This window comes from Pygocentrus nattereri, chromosome 1, assembly GCF_015220715.1.
Source record: "Pygocentrus nattereri isolate fPygNat1 chromosome 1, fPygNat1.pri, whole genome shotgun sequence".
Lineage (NCBI taxonomy): Eukaryota > Metazoa > Chordata > Actinopteri > Characiformes > Serrasalmidae > Pygocentrus > Pygocentrus nattereri.
Window position 1 is genome coordinate 24013805 of NC_051211.1, and position 14117 is coordinate 24027921.

The window sequence follows — 14117 nt, forward strand, 5'->3', positions numbered from 1 at the left end:
TTATTCTCACACACCTCTGAACCATGTACAGCATATTCCCGGGCAAGAAATATGATAGTGTTAATTCATTCTTTTAAAGATCACGGTTTGCTGATGGGGAAACGTATCAGACGCACAGCAGCTGATGCATTTGAAAACTTTCTGAAACTAATACTGAAATTTACACCTCATTTTAGGGGAAAATTGAAAATACTATGATAGTTGAAGACATTTTCATGATGCGCTCTTGAAAATAAATGTGCCAAAAAGAGTTTTTTAACACACTTTGGATAACTAAGTACATGATATGAGTGAGCATGAAGAACCTTTTGAAAATTTTAAAGAAGTTCCACGTAATTGCAAGGTTTAAAGAAGAATCCTGAAATTCATATAGATCTTTGCCAACATGTTATGAAGATTCTTTACATTTTTATGCTCTTTAGGGAGCCAAAACAGATTATGTAAGAGTGTACACAATACTGATCGCAGTATTTACTCGTTATTGGAGGTTTGCTAAGTTGGAACAGACAGAATGTACAAACAGTGCCACATTTAAGCTATCAAAGGTCATGATTACAATGTTTTTATTCCATTCCTGTACTGCACTGAATAGAACTGAACTACTGCCAATATCCAGAATATTCTCAGAAAACACCGTGACAGAATTTGTCATGATAATGACCATCTTATATACCGTCAGGTAAAGGATAAAACATGCATATGTTTTTTTTTCCTCCTTTACTGTTTCTGGTTGTAATAATTTACTGGGTCAAAATAATAACCTAATAGCTTGTAATGATTTATTTGTAATTACTTCCTCTGGAATGTAATGTCATTATTTCAACTAAGAATGTCATTATTCTGAGATATTCATTCAATATTTTTTTAAAAAATCATAAAAATGATCATTTCTATATTGTATCAATATTTCAAGGAAATTACATTCATTTTCTAATATAAACTACATCTGTGGCATGCGCCCGCCCCCCGGGCCCCGATGATGATGGATGAGAGAGCCGGCAGAAAGGCGGGCCGAGCACACAGCCGCGACGCACCTCAGCCAGAGGATGAGGATGACGCTGGTGCCGGCTACGGGAGACACCAGAGGGAGGAGCGAGTCCCAAGCTCCGCCGCCCGGGCCCCACCCGTTGTTATGCAGCGAGGCCGCTAAGTTTGATCCAGGCGGCCGAGCTGCTATCTGGCGGCGGCGACGTGGAGGTGGAGCGGCGGGCTCTGGTGCTCACGGTGCCCTTGATGAGAGCCAGTTGAGTGCCTTTAAAAAGAGCTGAGAGGGAACAGAGAGGAGAGAGGGACAAGCAGCAGCAGAGACTGAAAGAGCTGAAAGCTCCTGTGAAGGAAGGAAGAAGCCATTGAAAAGTGGGTGGTGTTGGTTTTGTTTGTTGTTTATTTAGGAAAATAATAATGATATGGCTGCTGCAGCATTGAACCCTGCCTCCAGCATCCTCATTGAGCCCGGGGTAGCATGTGTCGTGCTACAATATCATTCTTTCAAGAAAATAAATCAATATTTACCAATACTACGTCAGTATTTTAATACAACATAAGTCACTATTTCAAGAAAATAAGTAACTATTTTGAGATTCTGAATCAATATTTATGGAAAACAGGTCAATATACACATAAGAACAGGTCAATTTTAAAGAAACTCTCATTTTCAGATATTAAGGCAATCTTTCAAGAAAGTAAGTCACTTTTTTGAACTACTGAGCCAATATTTCAAGAATTACATCATTATTTTGAGATGCCCAAGTCAATATTTTGACAACATAAACCAGTAATGTGAGTCAGTGTTTTAACATAGGGCTGCAAAAATCATATGATATGAAATTCCTATTATATTTCTATATAATAGGAATAGTATAGTAAGGATAGTAGCTGGTTCCTTTTTCTTGTTTAAAGCCCACAGTAAATTTGGCTTGAATCTGAGGGTGAGGGGTTCATTTTGGCCGGATTTTGCTCACTCGTGGTGACCCGGCTCAGCTTTTTACTGTACTTTGTAAACAGACACAATGACCCCTCACACAAAAGGGGTCAGCCCTCTATTGGTGCCTGAAACCAGTTTTAGCCAGAAACCGTAGCATGTGGTCTCTCTGGAAAAAAAGGACGGGGGGAAAGTACAAATGAAACACGAGTGTAGGCAGCTAGCCTGGCTCTGCCTGGTTGGTGCTTTGTGCTGCAGTCTCAAGTGACCACTCTCCAGATTCACAAAACAGGGTAAGAGTCCACACATTTCCTGGTGCTAAAAGCTAATTAACTGATTAACTAATTATATGCAGGCCTTTAGAGCTGTGGTTGGCTGTTGCGAATTAGCTTGCAAAGTAAATTAGTGTTGATATGATGCATATAAGAAAAACTTAGCATACAGCCTCGGAAACAACTGTAGCTTTCAGGGTACAAATACTGTCACTGGGATGGTACCTCAAGGTTGCATCTGCAGTAACGTCAGTTAAGGAACTTAATTCCATTTGGACGTCGACCTCTGGCTTTTTTCTTTTATTTATTCTATTTAAGAGAGTAATGAAAACTACAAATTTATATCTTTCACTGTAGAAGTGGATGTAGTGAACCTTTAAAACTCAAGGCACACAGTTAGAACATAAGGATCATTGTTTTTACATTGTTTTTTATCTTGGGGGCTAAATTTGACCCTTTTCTGGTATAACTTCAGTGTAGTTACATGAGGTTGTATATTTTAGATTTCATTTTCACTAAATCTTTTGTGATTTAGGGTGTAATTCAAAATGTACTATTTACATTGTCTGTGTCCTCAAAGATCTGTGGGCATTTAGAGGTGTCAGCATGGCGTGTTCCAATGAGGATATGATGCATGTGGTGATAGTGGGGATTATACTGGGGTAAGTATTCTTTTACAATCATTTCACTGGAGACTGGTGAAGAAAGCATGTTTGCTGCCTTTAGTTAATCAGTTCTCTCTACAATTGTGTTTGTCAGTGGTATCTACTCCATATCTCATTTATTGAGTTAACCAAGTTCTCTAATGGACCAAATGTGATTATTTCTGCCTTTTGCATTATTGTGGCCGAGTGAAACGATCATCTAATCGAATTGTGTCCATAATCAAATTAAAGGTAAAGTGCTCCCTATCCCTATGATTTTGTGCCTCTTATTGGAGCACTAAAGAAGCAATATGATGTTTTGTACACACAGATCTTATACACTCCTAAAAATAAAGGTGAAATAGGTTCTTTAGAATGATGCTACTAGAGAACCTCTAATACCCCTTAAGAGGCTTTCAGTGGATAATTCTTTATTCATTTTTGTAGAGGAGGATGTGAAGAATGTCTGTGTTTAAAAGACTTTTGCATGACACACAAAAAAAACATTAGAAACACATCTCCAAACCAGAAAGTTTTACTTTTTAAAGGAGTGTTTCAGAAAAAAAATCTCATCTACACTTTGCCTCTTTAGTTCATCAGTGAAGCTACAGGGCTAACATTGCTAACAAGCACTAAAAGCCAGTAGTCACCCAAATCCTTTCCATAAATATGTCATCAACTTTTCTCTCAAGCCAAATCCAAGTCATCAGTGGTGTAGGCAGAAACAGCTTTTTGGGTAGGCCAATGTGCCCTAATGTCACACAATTTCATTACATCAGGATATTCATCAGTCTTTTGCTGACAGCACTACAGTCATCACCCCACCTATTCCAATGTATTCCTGAATCCACATCAAAACAACCAACTGTAACTTCCTTCAATTTAAAGCATGAATCCATTCACCACAGCCATGTTTGGCCAGTAAAGATGACATAATTAATTCAAACTGAGACTTCTGAGACATACAATGATAAAAAAAAAAAAAAAAAAACATGACAAACTTAAAAAACTATGCCTTATTACCAGGCTAAAGCATACTGGCACAGTGGGTGGAGCCAAAGAACATGTCCTAGTTACATCTTCTAACTACAACTGGAGCTTTAAATTTATACACTGGTGTATATCAAACTTAAGGCTCGAGGCAAAGGCAGATGGCAATGGTTGCTAAGTAGTGACTGCACAGTGACAGCACACACAGAAAAACAATCAAATTTCATTATCCATGTACACAAGATTTATAGTGTCCATATACCTATGTGACATGTGTACACGTTAAGAAGAGTCTGAATTCGACAAAACACCAACATCCAAAGCGTGGCCTGCTGTGAAATTTTAAGAGAGACGTTTTGGGCATGTATTTGTGGAAATTATTTGGGTGACTGTTGACAGTGTTTGCTAGCAATGTTAGCCTTGCAACTTCGACATTAAATTAAAGAAAAATTCAGATGCTAACATGTCTTGGCTGAGCTACATCTTAGGTAAATGGAAAATTCCATAAATTAGATTTTTGCTGAACCATTCTTTTAAGAATGTACTCATCTTGCTATTCCAACAAAAGTATTTCTTTTTGGCCCACCTCAAACAGAGTGGCATGTTCAGGTCATGGTGCCATCCAACACCCTCACTATGATGACACTCCCACACCAGAATTTCTCAACCCCTCCTGGATGGTGGATATCCTCGAGAACCAGTCCCTGTCTGAGGTCACTATGCCAGGCACCCACAACACGATGGCCCTTTATGGTGGCTCCCTTGCTCAGTGCAACTCCTGGCCCCTGGCAAGTCAACTCCAGGCTGGCATTCGCTTTTTAGATATACGTGTACGTCACATACGGGGAAACCTCACCATCCATCATGGCATCTCCTATCAGTGGGCACACTTTGGGGACGTGCTAGAGGGCATAGCGTCTTTTTTGAAGCAGCATCCCACTGAGACAGTGCTGATGAGGCTGAGAGAGGAGTTGAGTGAGACTGGAGATATCTACGGGGCAGTGGTACGCTATGTTCATCAATATGCCCACTGGGATCTGCTCTGGCATAGCCGGCTAATGCCAACCATGGGAGAGGCAAGGGGCAAGCTGATTGTCCTGCAAGACTTCCCTGGACCTGACCTGGGCATGCGGTACCGATCCCTGGATATCTCTGATTACTGGAAGGTAAGAATAATTTCTAGTTCTATTACTTGGTCTGCACCATAGATATATATATTTATATATATATATATATATATATATATATATATATATATATATATATATATATATATATATATCAGAGACCTACTTAGCTGAGAGAGGAAGGCACCAATCCAGCAGTGCTCCATACTTACCTGAGGTAAGGTGTTTTTACATCTGAGTTTTATTAAGGGGATGATTCAATGCTGACATGTTCTGACCAATCCAAAATGTTGGCTCCCTGAATCACATAAAATGTTTCCAACTCCCCAAGAAATCTACAGATTTGTAGCTTTATTATTATTAACCAACAACTTCCACAATCCATTTAAACCCTTCTATGTAACACATCAGCATTCCAAAGGAGCATGTTTACCTCTGATCACCAAGACTGCATAGTTGTCAACTTCTAGGGACAGTTACACAGTCTTCAAACCGTATAATCTCACTGATACTCAATTAGTACATTTTTACCATTTTATCTGTACTGCAATTATCTTGTAATCACAATAATTACTTCATACAGAATCAGAAATGTAGTTTTAGTTTAGTTGACAGTTACAGCCATGCAGCTAGATGCACAAAGACTTATACAAACACAAAAGCAGTCAGACAGAGACAGCGCAGAGTCAGGATGCATTCTGTGATGAACTGACAGAACAAAAAGTCACCGATGATGTACCATCATCTGCAAGGTGATATCAAGGAGCAAATGTATCTTTAAACATGCATTTTTAAGGAAGCTACACCCCAGTACAGCCTGACTTACAGCCTGATGAATACAGCACAACACCTTTTAAATTCTAGTGAATGACATTCTTGGCTTGTTTCTCACAAAGCTGATATCTGTTCATCTGTTCCCACTCCACCATTTGTAGTCTGATCAGATGACTGTTTAGACCAGTATGTCTAAAAAACATGGAGCGCCACAGCTTTGCTGGCCAGAGTTTATGGGGAACCTGCATTACATCTCCAAAATACAGACCAAAACAGTTTTTACACAGGTAAACCGTATGGGTCGATAACTATGAGAGTGAAACACAGGCCTGTGTTTGTTTTGCAGTTTGTTTTTTGATAAATGTATTCACAAAAACAGTGCTAACCGAGACAGCAAAAACAAGGACTATTGTCTGCCACTATTACCAAGACACATTGAATGTTCCAGTGACCACAGCCCGGGGCAAATTTTGGCTTCTGGTGGCCCTAAGTAATGATTTTTGACACAGATACCGATGTAGTTTAAAATGAACCATCTCAGAATTCTAGAGTCATTCTCACAAAGCAGCATTTCTTGATGAACCAGCTTATTTTAGCCTTAATACAATCTAATCCTGGATCTCACAACAGTGGAAAACTTTATACTGTGCTACCATGCCAACTTATATTGCACGCCTAACCTGCTCTAAGGCAATAAGCACCAACACAGTAGCAGTAGTGACAGCATTCTTTGCTGTTATAAATGCTTTACTTTCTAAATATTTAGGAATTATTGTTTCTTATTCTTTCTTTGGTGGCTCATCCCCATATTTCACACAATTGGCTGCTTGTCACAGCTTTCATGCGACATCATGCTTTCAAGTGCACAAGCAAGAAAATTAATCACAACTTAATCATAGTATCTAAACCTGGATTAATCACAGCCTGCATATCTAAATCTGGATTAATCACAACCTGAGTATCTAATCTGTCTAATCAATCTAAGTTACACCTGCTTCATTAGACACACCCTTGCTGTACAATTACAATCCAAAACAAATGGCATAATGTAGACACTACAAAAAAAACAAACATACCTTTATCTGTAAGGAGAAGATCCAGAGCAAGGCCACCTCCAATCACTCGGGGGAGACCCAGTGCAACTCCTGACTGCAACCAAGCACAATGCCCAACACCTAGACAAAAGGGCTAATTAAGGCCTGAAACAGAGACTTGCATTGCTGAGTCTTTGCTTTAGAGTTCTGGCAAAAAGATCAATTGGTAATTTAGGGTATAAGCTTTAAAAAAATCTCAAGTTTTGATGTTCATAATTGTTTAATCTAAACTATCTGGAAATCTTTTGTTGACACTGTTTTAGCATTTTTTAGTACGGCTTTTGGTTCCTCTTTGTTTTACTCCCCGTGTTTTTCTCTCTCTTCGTTTAAAACCCCTCAGTGCTAAATACATCTGTTGTGGTGTTGTGGTTAGGCAGCTTCCACAGTACCATGAGGTTGTGTGTTTGTTCCATGTTTCTTTCATTTACTTTTCTATTTTTCAAGTTGCTCTGCACTTGGATCCAACTTCTTTCAGCTCTCAGTGGTAGCTCACTCAAAAACACTGGCCCTCTAACCTGAGGGCATGATTTCAAATCTATCCCTGGATGAGTTTTCGCATGACAGAAAGACTCCAGTTATAGACCTAGCAGCTATTGGGAGACATGATCAGGTCCTACAGCAGGTATTTACACAACTCCAGAATATCACTGAGCCCTCCAAGTATCCCCTGTTCTTCCTGCAGTATCTGAGTCTTCATCTTCCCTAAATCCCAATGTCACAGCAGCTCCCAAGCCTATTCTCAGGGGAGAATCCACCCAATGTCTGCAGGAACAATGAAGGACTCAGGAGGCTGGGTGATCCCAGTCTACCCTGAGCTCCTCTCCCACACTCATGTCCCTAGATGATCAGGAATACTCCAATGAGGGATATACACCTATGCATTTTGGGCAAGGGGTTGGTGCCTCTATGGCGGAAACCGAAGACATCTTATCTTTGGGGTTCTGAGGTGTTCCTCTATTTCTTGTATTTCATGGGGGTAAGGCAAGGAAGAAAGTCTTAGGGTCTTCACTGACTCTTTATTGAGGGGCAGCAAGGAATTTTATCAACCCCACTCTAGTTAAGGATCTGGGGTTGTTTCATTGGACCACCCCCTGCCCATATCTACCACTGATGGACCAGGCCACTCTTGCTGCAGACTGGGCAGCACACAGAACAAATTTTTTCTGATGAGTGTTCCTGACCAGTTGGTGTTAGGCTTTCCCTGGCTCCAATGTCACAATCCCCATCTGGACAAGCTAACCTGTTCAGCCCTTTCGTGGAGGTCCCACTGCCAGAGTACCTGCTTGCGGGACCTTTGCCTTCAAAGCACTGCAGCAGGCTTCTGCTTTTATCAAACTGGACCTGTGCAGTACCTACAACCTTATCCAGTTTGGAATGGGGAGTAGGGCTGTTAAATTAGGTTTTTTGGGTACAATTCGCTCATACTGGCCACTGGATATTCAACATGGCACCTCTTGGCAAACAACTCTCTGAGGATGTGAGAAATAGAATTGTTGCTCTCCACAAAGATGGCCTAGGCTATAAGAAGACTGTTAACACCCTGAAACCGAGCTATACGGTGGTCAAGGTCATACAGCGGTTTTTCAGGACAGGTTCCACTCCGAACAGGCCTTGCAAGGGTCGGCCAAAGAAGTTGAGTCCCTGTGTTCAGCATCATATCCAGAGGTTCGCTTCAAAAAATAGATGCATGAGTGGATTCCAGTAGTAACCTATGCAGCTCTGGTGAATTCCATGCCCAAGAGGGTTAAGGCAGTGCTAGATAATAATGATGGTCACACAAAATATTGACACTTTGAGCACAATTTGGACACTGTGAGGACACTGATTACTTAAGTTATATCCAAGTTTCATTTCTATAGTGTTGTCCCATGAAAAGATATAATAAAACATTTGCAGAAATGTGAGGGGTGTATTCACTATGTGAGATACTGTATATGGGCATATTTTTCGCATCAATAGATTAAGTTTTTTGTGGACATTGGATTATTACTTGTTTAATCCATGAAGATGTCAGCTGTTAAGATATGTTAGAGGAAATGATGACCTTACTGCAGCACCTATGTAGGCACCGGTGAACCACAAATAGTAAGTGGTAGCCCACTGATCTCCCTCAGTTAGCTGTGTCTACTCTTGGTTAGTTGAAACGTTTTGTCTGAAATCTGAAATCTATTATTATCCAACTGTTGTTGCTTTGTGAATCCTGTCTGAAGCAGAAGCTGAGGTAACTAATTTATTTGCGATCTTTGTCTGTGCCTGTGTGTGTAAGAGAGAGCCCTCTTGAAAGATCTTTGGGGTTGCTTTTGAAAATCTAGCCACTAAGAGAAGACATAGTAGGTGGGGTAACCAGTTTACCACAGGATGTCTGCAATATTAATGACAGGTTTGCGCAGAACAAGAAATCTCAGTATAAATGACAGAGATGGGAGTGGCTACCCAATTTATGCACAACCTTTATTTCAGAAAAGAGTAGAAAATGTCAAAACACCTAGATTAGCCATTATTTTGTTTACTCTAATTTTTAACTTGCTGTCTCAAGAGAATGCAATGCGTCATTAGCATCACTATCAGTCAACATCACTCCATAAAATCACCAAAAAAATAAATTCTGTTTTTTCCGTTCCGGGCAATATCTGTAATCATTACTGTGCAATATCTACAATTTCTGTGCAATATCTAGTCATTACCTGCTCAGAAATGTGCAATATCCATACAGTTGTATGTGTAAACTGTAAATTTGTATAGTATCTTAATTCTATTTTTATCTTCTCTATTTTTTTGCTAAGAGACGCCTTGTTTATTTATTTATTTCTATCTATAGTATATCTTATATGTTGTATTTTGTATGATGCACATCTTTGTCTACTTACTGCTATTTATCTGCTTACTGTGTATTCTGCTGTAACAATGCAAATTTCCCCAAGTGGGATAATAAAAGTCTATCTTATCTATCTTATCTTTGTCCGATCGATAGGGACATTAATGTTACATTTTAAGTCAATTTTTCATACTTTCATACTTCAGAAATTTCTTTTACACAGGGTGTGGTGGTGTTTTATTGACATGTAAATTCACAGGGGATTAACATTACCTGAGGTTATTTCTACTGCTTGTTTTATAAAAGGTAAAAGGTGCTGGAATCTTTACTGAAGCAGGTGTGGACAGTTGGTAAAAATGACTGACATGGTACATACAGACAGGACTAAAATCACTGACAAACACCAGTAAAACATACGTTATGCATTTATAATCCCATCTGAATTGGGTTTAAGAGTCCAAATTTGGCCAAGGGAAAGGCAATTTGTGGATGCACAGGATGCAATAAAAGTTATTTTCATAGATATTTGTTATGTGCAAAATTCACAAGCTATCCCTGTATGATAATGTCTTTTCTTTCCAAAATAATATGAATGATGTACTGTGATCTGTAGTTTCTCATGTTTGTGTAAGCTCTTAAATATTACTTGCTACTTAACTGAACTTTATCAAATACACAGTGTAATCTAGCAAGCTAATGTAGCTAGGTAATGTGTTATTTACAGCTAGCCAATGAATCTTTCGGTAATGCTAGACAATACAAGTGGAAACTATTTACCAGCTACTCGTGACTTTGAAGGCAATGAACTAAAACTTTTGTTTGGGTACTTACCTATGTGTGTATGTGTGTGTGTGAATATATATATATATATATATATATATATATATATATATATATATATATATATATATATATATACACATATATATATATACACACATACACACACACACACACACAATACTGAGCAAAAGTCTTAGGCACCCAAGACACATTTTCAAAATCAATTTATTTGTTTATTTGCTGATTTTATTGTTTATATTTGAATGAACAAAATTTATAGAACATAATTATATATATATATATATATATATATATATATATATATATATATATATATATATATATATAATATAAAATAAATAATGATTTTATGGATGTGTATTCATGTGTTTGTTTAACCATTTTCAAGCCTCTCCTCGAGGAAGTTAAATATCCTCAATATGTAGTTAAAAAGCAGCTCCTGGTTTGACCAATCAGTTCTTCAGTAAATTGAGCTCATGATGTAATTGATGATCTTAACAAGTCTCTGTGGAGGCTGTGAAGGTGTCAAGGTGTTACTTTTTATTGTTTTTATGTTTATTTGAATTATGAATATGACTTTATTCTACGGTATATTGTGATGAACTCACTGCTGAGGTAAATTGTTTAAAAATTTGCTTACATGCCTAAAACTTTCACAAAGTACTGTGCATATATATACTCACTGGTCACTTTATTAGGTACGTTCAGGTATGTTCAGTTGCTTGTTAACACAAATAGCTAATCAGCCAATCACACGGCTGCAACTCAATGTATTTAGGCATGTAGAGGTGGTCAAGACAACTCGCTGAAGTGCAGACCGAGCATCAGAATGGAGAAGAAAGGTTTAAGTGACGTGACAATTTAAATGTGGCGGGTTGTTGGTGCCAGACGGGCTGGTCTGAGTATTTCAGAAACTGCTGATCTACTGGGATTTTCACGCACAACCATCTCTAGGGTTTACAGAGAACGGTCCGAAAAAGAGGAAATATCCAGTGAGCGGCAGTCGTGTGGACGAAAATGCCTTGTTGATGTGAGAGGTCAGAGGAGAATGGACAGACTGGTTTGAGATGATAGAAAGGCAACAGGAACTCAAATAACCAACCAGAATCTCTGAGGAACGTTTCCAACACCTTGTTTAAAGTATGTCACGAAGAATTAAGGCAGTTCTGAAGGCAAAAGGGGGTCCAACCTTTTACTAGCAAGATAAACCTTTTTACTAGTAACTACCTAATAAAGTGGCCGGTGAGAGTGTGTGTGTGTGTATAAATATAAATATATATATATATATCACATCACGACCTGGTCAGTATTCCTACTGTACATGAATGAAAGGTTAACAACAAATCAGTGAGGAACCCTCAGGGCTTAAATTTGTTAACTTTTAATTATTGTAATTGTCATACTTCTTATTTAAGTGCTTCAATCACTGTTATAATGCTCTTATTTGTTGTTTGATTTAGGTTGGAAACAAAAAGTGTCAAAATTATTATGTGTCCAATGCAAAATTATCCTATCAGGATTTATCTTCTCTTCTCTGCCACATACAAGGTTTATATGTCTGTTCCAAAATTCAGTTGATCACATGTAATCTGGATCAGCCAAGAAATGATCATGTGAATCATCCTTGGCTTAGTGCTAATATACTTCCAGAATCCCATAGATGTGCTAGAAAAAAAAAAATTTTCGTAGAAGCATTTTTCCTCATTTTTTGACCCAGTTTTGACGATTAATGGCCTGTATTGAAGGTACGCAGTGCATGCAGTTACAGTATGACTTGAGTGAGAATTTTCAATGGGAAATTCCCTTTGGATCCTTTGAGGTCACAGTTATTACCAGCAATAACAATCATCATAATAATGATTCAATATTATTTCTCACCATGAAAACAAAGTGAGAAATATTGTCTCTATTTGTGCAGATTCCAAACTTTCAACTGGTAGAACAATCACAGTGACCCTGATCTGAGAATGTAGAGCCATGTCTCTATGTTCCAGATAGAGCCCTGTGCCATCCCTTGAATCTGTAACTACATGTAACCAACCAGAGCCTTGTGTCCACAGGTGTCCTCCCTCCAGCCTGAGCAGGTGGATAAGAAATGGACGCACGTCTACACCCACCTGGAAGAGGCTGTGGTGGGCAACAAGGCCCGTATGTTCCTCACATATGCCAGCGGCGCCAGCATCTTAGCACACCCCAATGCCCTGGCCAAGCGCATTAATCCACGTCTGTATGACTACTTAAGTGGCCATGCAGGCCAGAGGAAGCGCTTTGGCATCATCACAATGGACTTTCCAGGAGCAATGTTAGTGAAAACTATCATTGACTTTAACTATGGAGTAAAAAGGATGGAATAAAAACAAAATACACAGTAAACCTTATTGTCAGCTCTTGTGTTTCATACTATGGAGTGACATTGTGGAATATATGTTCTTCATTGCTGTGAAGAAGTTTATTCAAGGTCATCATGAGATATTGGGTTAAATTGATAATTACCAACTAATCTCAAATTTGACTGTGAAAACAAAAAGTACTACTGAAAAACTGAATACTTGTACTTTCCCTCAATTACATTTCCAAGAGAAAAAAACATACTATTATTTCACCCCTTACCCGAAATGTAGGTTCAAGTTAGAGACTTGGACTTATACTCAAATTGTGTGTTGACTGACTCATGAAACAACTTGGACTCACTCTGAAATGGCTTAAGACTTATGACTTGTTAAAAACAGATAGAAAAAAAAAGAAAACAGCTGATTAAACGAAGCCGCCAGACTTCATTTGGTAAATTAATAAAACTTTTCATTTCCAACCTTATATGTATGTCTTTCAATTAAAACTGCTGACCTGCATGTAGTTCAGATGTATGCATGTCATCTATCACACTAGCTAACCTAGCTGAAGTTTTCAGGTAATGTACTTGAAGTTTTTAAAAAGTTTCAGTTGATTATTTAGTTGGATATCGTGTTATTGTGCTTGCTAGCCTATATGCTATATAAACTACAGACTAAACAACCATTCCAAGCTGTTTTGCCTCTTTCCTTTTTCCTATTTGCCTCTTTTCTTTTTCCTATCATCATATAAAGAAAACTTTTAATGTATGTGTTAAAACATTTGTCTTTTATTTTTCATATACTTATGTTTAAATGTAGATTTTGACTTTTTTTCCTTTAGTATATTTTTAGTTCCACTTTTAGCTGAGTAAGACCAAACAAACTGAACACTCATCTGAAAGGCACTGTAGATTAAATAAAAAGCTAATTAACTGAAACTAACAAAACCTGTTAGGGTTATTGCATAGCTTCTAATGGGTAAGTAAACCTACTTTGAGGTGCAGCTGTTGCTGATCAGGAGTTCAACTGCACACACAGAAAAATGTTACTAATAAAAAAGGAGCAGCCACTATGGCCAGTGTCAGCGCTGGACTGGGGAACAGGGGAGCTGTGTTCTCTGAAGTCATTAAGCTCAATCTTTGGGATGAGTTTGAGTGATATTTGTGATCCAGAACTAATTGTCCAACACCAGTACCTCTTACCTCCCTAATGCTCCTGTGGCCAAATGTAATCAAATCCTCACAACAATGCTCCAATATGTAATATAAAACCTTCCCAGAAGGGTAGAGACTGTTATTGCAGAAAAGAGGGGGCAAACAAGTAGATGTCTACAAGCATTTGGACCC

General features: G+C 38.4%; 1 protein-coding gene across 1 annotated transcript; it reads left to right on the top strand.

Moving 5' to 3' along the window:
• The first annotated feature begins 2074 nt into the window (after positions 1–2074).
• Positions 2075–13456, top strand: si:dkey-266f7.9 (uncharacterized protein LOC100006223 homolog). Its single transcript, XM_017715335.2, has 4 exons — positions 2075–2214; positions 2774–2855; positions 4423–4993; positions 12502–13456. Exons 2-4 carry the CDS (start codon positions 2800–2802, stop codon positions 12793–12795), a joined length of 921 nt encoding a protein of 306 aa, XP_017570824.1. The 5' UTR covers positions 2075–2214; positions 2774–2799; the 3' UTR covers positions 12796–13456.
• The last annotated feature ends 661 nt before the right edge of the window (positions 13457–14117 follow it).